The sequence below is a fragment of the Oryctolagus cuniculus genome, chromosome 3, assembly GCF_051225735.1.
Source record: "Oryctolagus cuniculus isolate XC-2025 breed Fujian yellow rabbit chromosome 3, ASM5122573v1, whole genome shotgun sequence".
Lineage (NCBI taxonomy): Eukaryota > Metazoa > Chordata > Mammalia > Lagomorpha > Leporidae > Oryctolagus > Oryctolagus cuniculus.
Window position 1 is genome coordinate 147,928,892 of NC_142869.1, and position 18,301 is coordinate 147,947,192.

At 34.7% G+C, this 18,301-nt stretch overlaps 1 protein-coding gene across 8 annotated transcripts in view; it reads right to left on the reverse strand.

The window, feature by feature from the left end:
• The window catches only part of SAMTOR (S-adenosylmethionine sensor upstream of mTORC1), a 223,074-nt gene that overhangs the window by 102,562 nt on the left and 102,211 nt on the right, over positions 1–18,301 (reverse strand). For all 8 annotated transcript variants that reach the window (XM_089328519.1, XM_089328524.1, XM_051848893.3 and 5 more), the window contains exon 2: positions 13,177–13,318. In XM_089328519.1, coding sequence (XP_089184645.1) covers positions 13,177–13,318 — 142 coding nt within the window. The remainder of the gene's footprint in view (positions 1–13,176; positions 13,319–18,301) is intronic.

The following is an 18,301-nucleotide window of genomic DNA, read 5'->3' on the forward strand; positions in this document are numbered from 1 at the left end:
ATTTTCCAAGAGCAGAGAGCAGACCACCTGCACCCTGCAGCTGTGGGAATTCTGGGCACCAGCCCCAGAGCCACAGTCATTCATGCTGCATAATCCAGGGAAGCTCCCCTCAGCTTCTTCAGGACAGCACCAGCCCAAAACCCATGAGGACCAGACCTGAGGAAGGCCCTTCTGTATTTCCTACCTCACAGTCCTAGGTGTTAATTTGCACAAGCCCTAGCATTACCCTTGCATGCCATGTAGAAACTAAGTGCTGTTCCTTCTGTTCCTTGCAGATCTGAGACTGCTGATTTTGGTTCTGCAATCTCTGGAGTAACTTATATTCATCTGCAGTACCTGGAGAGCCCTCTCTACATTCCACTGCTTTAAGCTGTGGCTGTCAGTCCACAGTCCCCAACAAAACTGGTTCTCAATATGTAAGACCTGGAAACAATCCCACTCCATCCCATGGTAACGGAATTGTGACTATTAGTACTAGATTCTTCAGATTCACCAGATTCTACCCTATGGGATTTAGGAAAGAACCTATCTGCATTCCACCTCTCTGGACTTAGACCAGATAGTGCAAAATCCTCAGTAGATCTGGTAGTCACTTGTAGGTTCCCTTTGTATTCTCCAGTTCTGGGATTAGTGTTTTTGGTGCTATAAGTGATAATCACTCAGAAAGATCTGGGGAAGGTCTCACCCACATCACACAGTCCTAGAACCACAACTATTGGTTCCACAAGTCACAGCATCATGCAGGGTTGCCCAATGGGCAAGGGGACAGGCCACTCTGTCTGGGCTTCTCAGCACCAAGAACAAAGTTCTAGACTAAAGAAAACCCTACTGCTATTGATACCATAATGTCTGGGGACTGAAGACACGTATCTTAGGCATGCCCACAACCCATTCAAAGTCACACAAACCCTTACATACAAAACCTACATGAAAACCTCTACAAACTGCTGCAGACTATACAACTGTGGCACTCACAGACACTGCTGACATCGATTAAAGCTAAAGAAATCAACTCAGAGGTGACAATTCTGGGCTAATCTAGAACCAACATCAAAGCAGCAGGCACTTGATACCCTGCATTCCATCTAAGCAAAAGCTTATTTCCAATGAAACATACTCCATAGAGAAAGGACGATAATACTAGATGCAGACATCAACACAGAAACACAGGAAACACAGGAAACACGAAGAAGCACGTAAGTATGACACTGGTACAGGATACAGCTGTTCTCCAGAAACAGATCCTGATCTGAAATTCATGAAAAGCCAGAAAAATAATTCAAAATAATAATCCTAAAGAAACCTATGCAACATAAGATAATAGTTTAAAGGATGACATGAATGAGAAATTCAAAAAAGAACTCCTTCAAAGCATATTGTAGTCAAATTGGTAAATGTTAAGAACAAGGAGGGAATGCTAAAAGACAGTAAAAGTGTCAAGTTACATATTAAAAAAAAAAAAAGACCAGCAGCAGACTTCTTAGCAGAAACTCTACAAGCCAAAAGAGAGTGAGATAATATATTCAAGGTCTTGATTCAAAAAATCTTCGGGAGCCGGCGATGTGGTGTATCAGGTTAAGTCAACACCTTCAGCACCAGCATCCCATATGGGTGCCAGTTTGAGTCCTGGCTGCTCCACTTCCCATCCAGCTCCTTGCTGATGTGCCTGGGAAAGATGGCCCAAGAGCTTGGGACCCTGGATCCACATGGGAGACTCAGATGAAGCTCCTGGCTCCTGACTCTGGTACGGCCCAGCCTGGTCATTGTGGCCATGTGGGAAGTGAAGCAGCTGATATAAGATTTCTCTCTCTCTCTGCCTCTCCCTCTAACTCTGCATTTTAAATAAATAAATATTTAAAAATATATAATAAAAAAAACTTTCAACCAAGGATAGTAAATCTAATGAAGCTATCCTTTTTCATGTGAAGGTGAAATAAAGCATTTCCCTGACAAACAAAAACTGAGCAAATTCATAACCAGAGACCAGCCTTACAAGCCATTCTAGAGAGTCCCACATTGAAGTAAACATCATGAAAACACAGGACACTACCAACTTCACTAACAGAAACAATCAACAAAATGATAGGGGTTAGATCTTATCTATCAATACTAGCCTGAAATGTAAATGTAAATTCCCCAGTCAAAAGATATAGGTCAGCTAAATGAATAAAAAAAGACCATGGAACTACATGTTGTCACAAGAAACACTTTTCACAAGTAAAGATACTCATCGTGAAGGAGGGGGAAATGGAAACCAAGAACTCCTATCACATGAAACAAACTTTAAATCACAAACTGTAAAAAGCAAGAAAGAAGGACATTATATATTTATACTGATTCAGCCAGAAGATACAACCATAATTTATGCATCCAATGCAATGCTACCCAGATTATATACAGCAAATCTATTAGATTAGACCCAAAGGGAGAAATAGACTCCAATACAATAGTAGTAGGAGAACTTTATAACAATAAGTGCTTGCATTAAAAACAGATCTCAAATAAATGTACTAATGACGCACCTCAGGACTTAGAAAAACAAGAAATCAAACACAAAATTAGCAGGACTTGACAAAAAATAAGAATCTGAGCAGAAATAAATGAAATCAAAACTTTAAAACATCAAGACTAGCAAAACAAAAAACTTTTTTGGGAAAATATAAACAAATCAGTGAAACCTTTAGAGAGACTAAGAAAAAAAGGATTAAAAAGCCTTAAATAAATACAGAGATGAAAAAAAGAAACATTACAATCAGTATCTCAGAAATAAAGGATCATAATATATACTATAAACAATAAACTATATGCTAACAAATTAGAAAATCTTGAAGAAATGGATAAATTCCTTGAGGCATATAACCTACTAAGATAAAATAAATAAGATGAAGAAAATCTAAACAGACACATAACAATCAACAAGATAAAGCTGTCATTAATTCTTCCATTAAAGAAAACACCAGGAACTGATGGGTTTACTACTGAATTCTGTAACACATTTAAAGAACTAACTTTAATACTTTTCAAATTATTCCAAAATACTGAAAAAGATGGAATTCTGCCCAGCTCCCTTTATGAGGCCAGCATCACTAATACCAAAATCAAAGACACACTGAAAAAGAAAACTACAGGCCAATGTCTCTGGTGAATCTAGATGCAAAAATTCTCAACAAAATACCACCAAACTGAATCCAACACTACATCAAAAAGATCATACATTATGATCCAATGGGATATATATCCCAGAGTAGCAATGGTGATTCAACATTCACAAACCAGTAAATGCCATAAATTACATCAATAGAATGAAGAACAAAAGCCACAAGATCGTTTCAATAGATGTGGAGAAAACATGTGGTAAGATTCAACATCCCTCAACAAATATAAACCCTCAACCAAGTAGATTTATACTTCAAAATTATAAGACATACCTCAAAATTATAAGGAGGAACATACCTCAAAATTATAAGACAGACCAACAGCAAATATCACACTTAATGGAGAAAAGCTGAAGGCATTTCCTTCAAATCTGGAAAAAGGCAAGGATCTCCACTTAGACCATTTTACTGAATATAGTACTCAAGGTATAACAAGAACAATTAGGATAGGGAGGAAAAAGAAAGAGGATCAAAATTGGAAAGGAAGAAGTCAAAATTTCCATGTTTGCAGAAAACACGATGTTGTACATAGAAAAAATTAACACTCTACCAAAAAACTGTTAAAACTGGTAATTCAATAAAATCACAGATTATAACATCAACATACAAAAAACATGAGCATTTTTATATGCCACCAATGAACTCACTGAAAGAGAAATCAAGAAACAGATCCCATTCAATAGCAAGAAAAAAAAAAATCAAATATTTAGGCATAGACCTAACCAAAGAACTGAAAAAATCTCTACAATGAAAATTATAAAACATAGCTAAAAGATATCAAGGACAAACACAGAAAATAGAGATATTTCTTGCCCATGGATTAGAAGAATATCACTAAAATATCTATACTATCAAGGCAATCTACAGATTTAATGTAATTCCTATCAAAACACCAATGTATTCTTTAAATAACTAGAAAAAACAGTCCTAAAATCCATACGGAATCACAAAAGACCCAGAATAGCCAAAGTGATCCTGGGAGAGCAGGAGGAGAATTAAGTTGGAGGCATATCAATACCTGATTTCAAAGCTACAGCATTTAAAAACTACAGCAATTAAAACAGTACAGTACTGCAAAACAAACAAACAAAAAACTGGCACAATGACCAAAGGAACAGAATAGAGAGCCCTAAGAGCCCTAAAATTAATCCATATACATACAACCAACTGATTTTTGAAAGTCCCCCACACACAAGAGAAAAAGTTTTTTCCATAAATGGTGCTGGCAAAACTGGATGAACTGGATGTATGTATGCAGAAAAATGGAATTAGAACTCTGCCCCTCACCATATACAAAAATCAACTCAATATGGGTCAAAGATCGAAATTTAAGATCAGAGACTGAAACTGCTAGAAGAAAATTTATGGGAAATACTTTGACAATGGTGTTAGGTGATGAAATCTTGAGTAATACCTCCAAAGCACAGGCAACAAAAGCAAAACTAGACAAATGGGATTATAACAAACTCAGAAGTTTCTGAATATCACTGGAAACAACAGTGAGGAGACATTCAACAGAATGGAAGAAAGTATTTGCAAGCTACTTATCTAACAAAGAATTAGCATGCAGGATATATTAGCAACTAAAAAAAAATTTCAACAACAATCAACCAATCCAATTAAGAAATGGGCAAGGACCTCAATAGAAATATGAATGGCCAAAAAATATATGAAAAAATGCTCAGTACTATTAGCTAACAATACAATTAGCCATACACTGTTGGCAGGAATGTTAGTGCAGGCACTGAGGGAACTCACTGTAGTACTACAGCAAAATTCTTTTTGTAAATTTAAAATTAACCAAAAAAGGGAAAAAAGGTACATATCCATAAACTAAAGAGATTTAAAAAAGGAGAAAGGGAACAAAAAACATGCAAAAAAGGGTTCAAAAACATGATCACATAATTGATTAAAATCAAGAAAGGCAAATGACTCCTAAGTAAATGAATCTTAAATTTATCAATGTTATTTATAAAAGAAATGTAAAATAAACCCACAGAAACACTAATTCCATCTATCATAATAAAAAATTCAATAATTAGGCAATATACTCTGTTGATGAAGTTACAGAAAGAGTAATCTTTTGCTGGTGAAACTACAAAATGATACAACCTCTATGGAGAGCAATTTGGCAATATCTAGCAAAAATCACACATGCATTTACGTTTTTTTTTGTTTTTTTGTTTTTTTGTTTTTTTTTATTAATGGCTGGGGATAGGCCAGGCCAAAGTCAGGAGCCCAGAACTTTTTTTTTTTTTTTTTTTTTTTTAATATTTATTTATTCATTTGAAAGACAGAATTAGAAAGAGAGGGGAAGGCAGAAAGACAAAGAGATCTTCTCTCTGGTAGTTCACTCCTCAAATGGCCACAACAACCAGGACTGGGTCAGGCCTAAAGTCTGGAGCTTCACCCAGTTCTCTCACATGGACTACAGGGGTCTAAGTACTTGAACCATCTTCTGTTGCTTTCCCAGGCCCATTAGCAGGGAGCTGGATCATAAGTGGAGCAGCCAGGAAACAAACTGGCACCCATATGGGATGCTGCCGGTGGCAGGTTATATATTCTGACCCTTGGTAGGATATGTTGCAAACAAAAGAACTGAAAAGAAATCTTAAACTTCACAGTCATTTTATGTTAAGAAGTAAAACTGCCATTGCAATTTTGAAACCATTTTATGTAACTATAGTATACAAGAATTAATGTTATTTAGAACTAAGTTCTTTATGTAACAAAAGAGATACAAATATAAAACAATTAAGTAACATGTCTATAAATTGTAATATTACATTTGAAATGAAAATATCAACTATGAAATTAACATATAGATATAGGTTAACTATCCTTTATAAATCAAGAATGTTTTGGAGATTTTGCTATTCAGTTTTGGAATATCTGCAAATACCCATTGAGATATCTTGGGGATAGGGCTCAAATATAAACACAAAATTCATTTATACTTCAAGTTAGTTTTCTACAATGGGTTTAGCAATTTTGTGCATGAAACAGGCATGGTGTGGAATTTTCACTTGTGGCAGCATGTTGGCTCTCAAAGAATTTTGCATTCTGGATTTTTTCAGATTACAGATGCTCAATCTGTACCTTATATTTCTCATATAAATTTAAGACTGCACTATGCACAGACACATATAGGAAGGACCTTCAAAAAGTTCATGGGAAGTCTATTACAAGACTACATATGGATTTCAAAAATTTTTATCCCAAAATACACTTACCTTTAATTCCATTTTCCATGAGCTTTTTGAAGTCCATGTGTGTCTTTTTGTTTTTCTAATTCTCTTTATCAAAAACACTAAGAGGACAAGACACCCAATAGTACACTTAGTGCCCAGATACTACTTTCTAAATGTCATTTCCTACAAACAGAAACTAGGACTTCTAAAAAAATAGGAAGAGAAGGTAAAGATTCACTTTATATTAGATAGCAAGAAAGTGCTCCCAGATCACGTCAGAAGACAGAATCTGGGGCCCCATGTTGTGGCACAGTGCATTAAGCAGCTGCCTGAAGCACCAGCATCCCATATGGGCACTGATTCCAGTCTAGGCTGTTTCACTTCCGATCCAGCTTCCTAATAATGCACATGGGAAAGCAGCAGAGGACAGCCCAAGTGCTTGAGCCTCTGCACCCCTGTGGAAGACCAGGAAGAAGCTCCAGGCTCTTGGCTTTGGCCTGGCCCACCTCTGACCATTTTGCAGTCCTTTGAGGAGTGAACCAGCAAATGAAAGATCTCTGTCTCCATATCTCTCCCTGTCTCTCTGTAACTCTGCCTTTCAAATAAATAAAAATAAATCTAAAAAACAAAAACAAAACACAGAAAATATCAACCACCAAAAAGGGTGATACAGTAAAAACACTTTACCCTGTAAAACCTACCCTCAGCTGTTGCCTGCCTGTCCAAGGCCACCCTTAAAAAAAAAAAAAAAAAAAAAAAAAAGGAAAATGTCAATGACTGATGGAAAAAATATAATAAGTAAAAACTTAAGAGGGTACAGTGATACTGCAACAAAGTTTTAAAGACATTTTACTTGGGGCCGGCACTTTGGCGCAGTGGATTAACACCCTGGCCTGAAGCGCTGGCATCCCATATGATGCCAAGATCCAGCTGCTCCAAATCTGACCCAGCTCTCTGCTATGGCCTGGGAAAGCAGAAGATGGCCCATACGTGCCATAATTGTAACTGACTATAACACCAATTACTTACTGTGAAAATCAACAATTAAAGAATTATATTTACCAAAGCACTTCACAAAGTTTGAGAACAATGGAATAAAAGACAAGCTTATTCTGGTGTAAAATATTTTTGAAATCTATTCATATGAGGGGGAACTTCAAAAAGTTAGTAGAAAATGTATATTATAAAAAAACTATGTATGTATTTTAGAATGGTCGCACCAAAATATACTTATCTTTTATATGAAGTTTTTGAAGTACCCTCATGTATATATATTTCACCCAGTTTTTCTGAAGCACATGTAATCATCCCATGTTCACAAAGGAAAGTTCTTATTTACAGAAGAATGCCAGCTACCTAATGCATGCCAAGGAGTGATACAACTTAAAAAAACTCATTATTTGCAACTGCAAATATTACTTAATAGACAGAAATAAAATTGTTAGTTGAAAGATAATTGGGAGGCAGAATTAATTCATAAGTCAAAATGTCATTCCATACATTACTTGTTAATTGTAAAGGAAAAAACATGCTTATAATGGAAAGATCTCATAGGCACCACCTTAATCAAATGGCAATATTTAGTGTCCTTAATGGTAAACAGTAAGAATTTACTAAGATATGAGATAGTGAGAATTTACAATGTGGTATACAGTTTCGACTATTAGATACTTTTATAAAAATATATGACCTGAACCAGCTTGTTAGACTCAACTTTCAGTTTACAATAAATAAATAAAATTGAGAAAACAGTTAAATGGCACTCTGAGAAAACAATTAGATAAATCCTGAACATAGTAAACAAAGTCAGCTTCAGATCAGGATATAGACAATAACAGCCCCCTGGTTCTGGTGTAAATAGGAAAGAAAATACAATCTAAAAATCAATATATTAAAAGAAATCAAAATAGCTGGGATACAAAGAGGTCTAAAGGAATGAAACTGTGGAGAAAGCCAAGCTCTTCTTAAATAAGGACCAGTTACCGTACACCTTTGATGAAATGGTATGTATGTGAGCAGCAAAGGACCAGCTTTTCAGGGTAGCAAGACTTGGAGATTAAACGGAAACCAAACAAGTACAGGTATTAAAGAATGCATAGATAGTACAACAGACTGAAATCCTTAAGAAATTAAAACAAAGAGATAATTCTCATTCTCTCCCTGATTCTTCCCACAGATCTTCATACAAGGATGTGAAAGCAGCACTAGTACTAGAGATTGGGAATGGGAATGAAAGGCAGAAAAAGATCTCTGCATTCTTCCCTATATTTAGGTATCAAGATTCTGCCACATGGCTTGCATCTGTAATATACAAAGAACAGGATTCACTTCATCTCAAACCAGAATTGAACTGAAACTACCTAAAGAAGTAATCCAGCTTCAGCTCTGTTCAATATCCATGGACTCAAAGTGTTCAGTCTCTAAATCTAGTTGTTTATTGAAAAAGCAGCATCGCCCTCTGGAGAAAATCAACACTTACCACCCATAACCAAAAGAAAAACCAATAAAAAGAAAAACATATAGACAAACCATGTTAAAACAAGCAGGTAAGGATTTTATTATAAATTTGCTTTAAAAATAATGAATGTAAGTCAAATAAATGAAAACAGAGAATATAAACAGAAAAATGCCATCTCTAAAAAAGTAATAAAGAAAAATAAAGAAAAATTATATCTTACATACACCTCAGTAATTAACTGATACAATGAAAAGCCAAAAATGGAAAATCAGTGAAGATACATAGAATTTTATTAATTCTAATACATCCTAATACATAGAATGCTATTAATTTCCTTGAACCAACAGCAGCAAAATTCAGAATGAGATATTCTACAAATCAACTAAGATTTGTCCAAAAATTCTGTTAGAGAAATCAAAAACAAGAAACACTTAAAGAGATGTATCTAACAAATGCAATGCATGAACCCTGACTGAAGAAAGTTATAAACGATTGGATAATCTGGAGGATAGCAATAAAAATCTGAATTTATGAGTTATACAATTTTGGAAATTAGAAAATTACTGCTAATTGTCTTAATGTGATGATAGTGTTGTGGTTATGCAGAAGAATCTCCTTAGATGTATGATGACAGATTTAGAGATGAAATATCATGTTATCTGTGATTTACTTTCAAATACTTCAGGAAATAGAATTTTGAATGTTTCTCTATGTGTAGTTAAAAGGAACTTCCTTTTTTGAAGGTGTTACTATACCTTTAAGTTTTAAATATTTAGTATATTACTTACGAATTTTATTATTATTTAATGGAAACCCTACATTGAATTCTTCCATGCAAATAGTCAATAAAATGTAGCAAAGTAATGTAAGCAAGGCTTATCTCACATAAAATTTTAAGTATAATTGACTGAAAACAAAATTTTGTCCAACACTATTTAAAACCCACTTTAGCTTCCAAAGTGACACTGTCTTTGAATTATCAATAGAGAAAGAAATTATGAATAACTCATTTTCAAATCATATATTACTGAAGCTTCAAAATTCAATATTGTTTTAAAGCCTTTTTCTCAAACCTAGTTTTAGGCTTAAAGACATTATATAACTTCTCTTAGGACTACTGCCCACAATAAATTACATATAGACAGAATGCATATATAATATCTTACACTGTTCCTTTACAGCAGTTTCATTTAAATTCTTATTAATTTTTTCCAGCAGTTTGACCAAAAACGTCTTTTTAGAACAGATGTAGATACGTCAACTATTGATAAAACACAAGTTCAGGGGAAAACAAAGAGTGAAATATGAGGCAGATTCATGAGACAAACCGGAAGTATACACAAATGCTCCTATGGGAACAGACTGCAGCAAAGGCCATTTAAGAAATAAAGTTTGAGGGCTTTCTTGCTGTATTGGAATACTAATTTACAACCTAAAATTACTAGAAGTCAAGAATAATGATATTAAACAGTGATAGTACTGATTTCCTGACTAGATTATACATATTACTTTCTGTTAAAAGGGAAGTGTTTGGTTGAGTTGTACAACTCACTTTGTGTTTTCTATAGTTTGAAGGAAAAATATAAAAATATAAAACAGATTTATAACCATTTTCTCTTCAGAACCAGGAAAATAAAATCAATCAATTAATCTCAAATATCCCTTTTCTATTATTCTGATTCCTTCCTTTAGTTTCCCAACTTCATAATTCCTTTGATTCCACAAGCCACTGCTGTCACCCACCTCATATTTTCAACTCCTTTCTTACTATCCTCTTAAGGACACAATGTAAACATGCCCTCCAAAGTCATACTTATTTGAGCATTATTTCTGGTACACTGTCCTATCCATTCACTCTTATAGAATACTGCTAAACCAAACTGTCTGCTTTGATTACTGCAGTAATATCTTTATCTGGTTCTCTTACTTTACACACCTGCTCTAATTGATAAGAATTTTTTGGAAACGTGCCAGGGGATTCCAATACAATCCCATCAAGGTGGCATGTACCAATGCCATCTCACTAGTCCAAGTGATCAATTTCAGTTCACAATTGATCACACTGATAGGTCTAAGAGTCAAAGGGATCACACAAACAAGACTAGTGCCTGCTAATGCTAACTCATAGAATCAAAAAGAGAGAGAACAATCCAACATGGGAAGCAGGATACACAGCAGACTCATAGAATGGCAGATGTCCTAAATAGCACTCTGGCCTCAGATTCAGCCCTTAAGGCATTCAGATCTGGCTGAAGAGCCCATGAGAGTATTTTAGGCATGGAAAGCCAAGACACCCTGGAAAAAAAAAAAAAAAGGAAGACCTAAATGAAATATCTCTAGAGGCGAGTGAGATCCCAGTGGAAAGAACAGGGCCATCAAAGAAGGAGGTACCTTTCTCTGAAGAGAGGAGAGAACTTCCACTTTGACTATGACCCTGTCAAAATAACAAAGTCGGCGAACTCAAAAAGCTTCCATAGCCTTGGCAACTAATGACTAGAGCCTAGGGAGATTACTGACGCCATAAACAAGAGTGTCAAATTGTTAAGTCAACAACAGGAGTCACTGTGTACTTACTTCTCATGTGGGATCTGTCTTTAACGTGTTGTCCAATGTGAAGTAATGCTATAACTAGTACTGAAACAGTATTTTATACTTTGTGTTTCTGTGTGGGTGCAAACTGATGAAATCTTAATATATACTAAATCGATCTTCTGTATATAAAGATAATTGAAAATGAATCTTGATGTAAATGGAATGGGAGAGGGAGCGGGAGATGGGAGGGGTGCGAGTGGGAGGGAAATTATGGGGGGGGAGCCATTGTAATCCATAAACTGTACTTTGGAAATTTATATTTACTAAATAAAAGTAAAAAAAAAAAGAATTTTTTTACACATTGTAAACGTTAATAAAATCCTGTTATTCCTTTTGTGAAAATATCCAATGATTTACCATCTCACTCAGAATAAAAGCCAACATCTGTCTGCATGCCTCTGCCACAAGGTCTTTGTACTTGGTAGAGCTGGTTTGCTCTCTGACTGCCTTCCTGTCTTGCTAGCAGATCAGTTCAGTCAGCCCTTTTCTCTGTACCCTATTTAAAACTGTTTTACTTCTCCTTGCCTTATTTTTCTCACGGTACTTACCATTATCTGACTGATCATATGTTTAATTAATGTATTTTTATTTGCCTCTCATTCCCAATAACATGTAAACTCCATGAGAAAAAGTATTTTGTGTGTTTGGTTGACTTTGTACTCAGGTACTTACAATGTGACTGGTGCAAAGCAGATAATCACTAGTATTTATTAAGGCAATAAACGAAAGAATTAAACATATTTTTCTTTAGATCACTGGTTAAATAAATAAAATGTATGCACTATTACATACTTTTAAATGATATTAAAATAGAAATTTTTAATAAGAAACAGGTGAAATATACCCTAAAATTAAAGTTATTATTTATGCTAAAAGATAATGCCTTGTTTTCTGAGAATTCATCTAAATTCAATCAACATACCTACCCTTTCTTGAAATTTTACCATATTGAAGGAATCTATTTCATTTTATGATGCTTCAACATTAGTATACATATTGAGGAAATAAATATTATCCAAAGCCAATGTAAATGCTGGAAAACACTGAATAACACCTGAAAAAATTCAGGATTTATGATGGTTACCAGAGGCTGAGGACAGAAAGGTGGAAAGAGGCTGGAGAAAAGTTAATTAATGGGTACGGAATTTACAGTCAGATAGGAGACAAAGAAGTTCCAGTGTTCTACTGCACAGTAGGTGGCCAGAGATAACAATGATATTTTTTATATATATTTGTTTTTTAAAAATACCTAGGTGAAAGGATATTTTCACCGCAAGGAAATAATAAATGTTTGAGCAGATATGTTAACCCTGATTTGAACATTATACAATGTATATATGCATCAAATCATCACATGGTACCCCGTAAGTATGTATAATTTTTATGTAATAAAATTTTTAAAAATTCAAGATTAAAAATAAGATTTTTAAAAATTTTAAATTTTAGACAACTAATTTTACTTGAATATAGATACTGAAATTTCTGTAACTTATTACTGATGAGTCAAGAATTAAATCTCTTACATTTTAAGTGTACTAGTTTTCACATGTACTTAAAACCAAATTTTTAAAAAGTTAAAAAGAGAAAATTCAATGTCAAAGAAAAAAATTTTGATTAAAAATAGATAAATGAAATAAACAAAGGAAAAGTGAGGAAGAAGTCATTTAAGATGTGCTTCAAAATACTTCTAACTTTCCATTTTACACATAACAGAACACTACTAAGATTTAAGAGATTAAACAATCCATTAAAAACTGAAATTGTTCATAAAAACACTCACCTACAACACCATTCAATACGACCTTCCCCCTCACAAGTTTTTGCCCAATGATTATCTGCCAAATTTTTCATGGCAACAGCATATTCACAAAGTGTTTCCTCATCTTCACAGTGTTCTCGCCAAATCTTATCAAAATCTCCCACTAAAAACAAGGAAAAAAAAATCAACTTTACTTAAAAACATGTCAGTCTTGAAAGTGTCAGCATACTCTAAAATTATTTAAAAATATAAACAAAATCATGAAATAAAAGTTTATTAAGTTTTAAACATTTAAAAGCTCCTCTGTGCAAATAAATGCATACATCATTTTAATTATGATTTCATGATCAAATAGATTTGAAGGTAAAGAAACCATTAAAAGTAAGTAGATACATATAAGTTATCAGTTCCTTAAGCAGACATGCTGGTAGGGGACAATTATGGTTGGGCATCCTAGCATTAATTTTCATACTATGGTGGGTAGTAATGACCTTGCAAGAACAGAGTAAACACGAGCCTGCTTCTTGCCTGTTATTTTCTTGGATTTCTACATACATATCCATTCACTGTATTTTAAAAAGGGGTTGGTAGGTGAGATTATTATGTACATAAATGAATATTTAATTAGATATTTGGACTTGTTCTAGCCATACTGTACCTTAAAACATTTTAATGCTTTGGCAAAAATGTTGAAGAAATTACCTTGGAAGCCTCTCCAAAGTTTTGAGTTTTTATTTATAAAATGCTATGAATGAAAACTAACTGTAAGCTGACTACATTATCTAGCCAGTCACTACTTTTTTAAAATTAAGAGTGGGAATGGGAGAGGGAGGAGGAAGAAGGGATGGAGCATGAGTGGGAGGGAAGGAAGCATCACTATGTTCCTAAAGCTGAAACTTGTATCAATTAAATGAATTTTTAAAAAATACAAAAAAAATAAATTTTGGAGTCTTAAAAATATTAAGTCACTCATCACATTTAATATGAAATCAGAGACATCACTGTGAGAAACTGATAAAGAAAGGTAAAAAACATGCTATGGTCAAATAAAGTACATTAACACAACCATATGGGTGAAAAATACACAAAAATTATCAGAGTGGCTTCATTCAATGTCTGTAAACATAGGAATTAGGTATTCTCCCCTGCTGAAATATAGGCAATTATTTGGTAACAGAATAAACTTAAAAATATAAATGGAACAGCCAAATTTGGAAATAACTGTATTAAAATTCTTTCTCCATTTAAGACTACTAAGTATTAGCATTGAAGAATTTCCTTTTAAAATAAAAAAAAATTATTTATTTGGAAGGCAAAGTTACAAAGAGAGAAAGGGAGACAGAGATAAATCTTCCATCCATCAGTTCACTCCCCAAATGTCCACAAAGGCCAGGGCTGGGCCAAGAGCCCAGAATTTCTTCCAGTTCTTCCATAGAGGTGAAGGGACCCAAGGACTTGGGCCATCCTCTGCTGCTTTCCCAGGCCATTAGCAAAGAGTTGGATAGGAAGTGGATTAGTTGGGACAGGACCCAGCACCCACATGAGATGCAGGCATAGCAGGCAGCAGCTTTCTGCTATGCCACATCACAGGCCCTCTTTTTATTTTTTTTTTAAACAGGAAAGGAATTAAAATATTTTACATGTAACAATCAACACTTATCTACTTAAATGGGAAAAATTTGGTTATTTTGTGTTATTGGTTATTTTATGCTTACAGTCTAATGAGTACTGAGTTAAAAATCAAATATTAGTGTTAAAAGAAAGAAGAGTACAAACACATAAACAAACATGTTATTCAGTTAAGATAACTATGTTTCCATCTCAGTCTTGGCTTGTATTCAAATTTTAAGCCTGAAAGGTATGAAAAGTTTAATTATCGGGGGCTTATGCAAGTAAACACCAATATTTTCATTATTTATTAATATGTGTGTAGTGACAAGGCTTTAACATTATGCAAATCAGCAATAAATGTCTGCTAAAAACAAAAGTTTTCTAAATTCTCAAATAAAAATTCCTTAGTCTTATTAATATCTTTCCATATGTAGTTATTTATCAAGCCTCTAAATACAATTATAGGAAGCAAAACCTTCAAAATATTTTGATTAATGATCTTCACAAATCTCTGGTGGTTTATAACACTATTTAAGAATTTACCAGGGGCTCACTAGGTTAATCCTCCGCCTGTGGCGCCAGCATCCCATATGGGTGCCGGATTCTGTCCTGGATTGCTCCTCTTCCAGTCCAGCTCTCTGCTGTGGCCCAGGAGGGCAGTGGAGGATGGCCCAAGTCCTTGGGCCCTGCACCTACATGGGAGACCAGGAAGAAGCACCTGGCTCCTGAATTCGGATCGGCGCAGCGCCGGCCATGGCGGTCATTTGGGGAAGAGAACCAACGGAAGGAAGACCTTTCTCTCTGTCTCTCCCTCTCACTGTAACTCTACCTTCAAATAAATAAATAAATCTTTAAAAAAAAAGATTTAAAAAAAAAGAATTTACCAACAACAGATTAGATACTAACTAATATAATCTTAAAGTTGCTTAATTTTTGACTGAGAACTGATATCTTCAACTCTAAAAAGTCCTTTGTGAAGGATGTACTTTTCTTTGAAGGGAGGAAGAACTTCCACTTTGCTTATGGTCTTGTCTAAATACTGATACAGTCTGTGGTCAGAAAAGGTTTCCATAGCCTTGGCAGCTCATGGCAAGAGCCTTGGGTGATCACTGACATCATAAATAAGATTAATTGTTAAATTAACAACAGAAGTCACTGCACACTTACTCCCCATGTAGGACCTCTGTCCTTAATGAGTTGTACTATGAGAATTAACTGCAAAACTTGTTCTCAAACATTACTTTATACGTTCTGTGTGTGCATGCATGTGTGCAAACTGTTGAAATCTTTACTTAGTAGAGAGTTGGTCTTCTGTATATAAAGTTAATTAAAATGAATCTTAATGAAGAATGGGATGGGAGAGGGAGTAGGAGGTAGGACAGAAGTGGGGGTGGGAGGGAGGGTATGGGGGGAAGAACTACTATGTTCCTAAAGTTTTACCTATGAAATTTGCATTCAATAAATAAAAGCTTTAAAAAATAAAAAATATTTGATTTACCACTGCCCAAATATCTTATTAAAATATAAGATGTTTATCAAAAAAAAAGTGCTTTAAGTGCTTTGTTTGAACTTTACATTTAGCTGCCATATATTAGGTACATATTATAATAAACACATAAATGTACTCCCTGTACTATTACTAGTGGTCACACAAACAGAAGTTCTATAATACTATGCATTCTGGGAAAATTGTGTTTAAAATAAAAGGCTTCCTTTGTGTCAGATTCCTTAGTTTATACTCTACAGTATGTACAACTTAAGACATAAATCTGGGCACAAGTATTTTATTTGGGAGAGAACCTTAGAAAACAAGAGTAAGGAAAGGAGGAGAAAGATAAACATGGGAAAAAAGCTAATAGTACAAGGTACATTATTGAGGGTGCGTCTAATGTGAAGAATATAGACTACTTCTAGAATTGTGCACCTGAAAGACAGGAGGTTATCTCAATAATCACTCCAGTACTGCTGGAGACAGGCAGAATCTAGAAAAGAAAACAGTATGCACTTAAAGAGGGATCCCATCGGGGTTGGTAACTCTGAGCCCAGTTTCTGTCTCACAGAGAGAACTAAGGGTTTGTTATACTGGGCACCAAAGTTGTCATCTACAAATTCTTTGATCCCTTTCTATGACATTGTATAATTTGAAAATTAACTTTCTCTATAATTATCCAACTAGTAAAAAGATGCAAAGATAACTAAAAATACAAATAAAGCTATTACCCTACAGCTTTTGAGAGGACATTTAAGTTTTTACATCCAACAAAATTCTCTTTAAATATTTTCTTAAGAATTTTGAGGCATGCCATCTGCACCACTGTTTTGAGAAAGGATTCAAAATTTCTCTTTAGGCCTATTCTATAACTAACTTTATATTTTATAGGCCTATTCTATAACTATAAATAACTTCAATTTTTAATGTTTTCATTAACATTAAAAAGTGTTTGGGGCTGGCGCTGTGATGTAGTAGGTAAAGCCACCACCTGCAGTGCCAGCAACCCTTACAGGTGACATTTCTAGTCCAGGCTGCTCTACATCTGATCCAGCTCTCTGCTAATGGCCTGGGAAAGCAGCAGAGGATGGCCCAAGTCCTTGGGCCCTACTCCCACATGGGTGACCCAGAAGAAGATCCTGACTCCTGGCTTCAGATTGGCACAGCTCAGGCCATCACAGCCAACTGGGGAGTGAACCAGCAGATGGAAGACCTCTCCTTCTCGCTCTGCCTCTCATTCTATGTGTAATTCGGACTTTCAAGTAAATAAAAAAAACTTAAAAAAAAAAAAAAGCAAATCAAGAACTAGAACTTGAGGTCAGCATCCAAGATCTATCCAGTATAGTAAAAGAAAGGATTTATATTCAATCAGAGTGTCCAGTTGATAGAAGATATAAATTTAAATTTTCTTCATGCTAAAAAATACTGAAAACACCGAAATTGTAAATAAACCAAAGTAGCTGCCAAAGTAAAATTCCTGGCTTCATCCGGGCCCAGCCCCAGCCATTGAGGCCATTCTGGGAGTGAACCAGAGGATGGAAGATATCTCTCTCTCTTTCTCTTTTTCCCCCCTTCTCTAACTCAGCCTTTCAAATAAATAAATAAATCTTAAAAAAAAAAAAAAAGAAAATATAAAGCACAGAAGAAATTAGTAAATATAAATCTGAGGCTAATTTAAGATAAGAATAGATTTATAAACCATGTATCTGATAAAAGATTAACATCTAAAATATATAAGGAACTCATAATTCACAGCAAAAAACACAATCTGATTATTAGGCAAAAGAGCCGAATAGACATTTCTCCATAGACAACGTACAAATGGCCAACAGGTATATGAAAAGGCACTAAACATCCCTAATCACCAGGGAAATGCAAAGTAAATGAGATATCATCTCACACCTATTAGGATAGGTATCATCAAAAAGACCAAAAACGGAGCCAGTGTTTCATGCAGCTATTAGGATGCCACTAAGAACCCCGCATCCCCTATCAGAGTGTCTATGTTCCAGTCTCAGCTATGCTTTTGATTTCAATTTCCTGCCT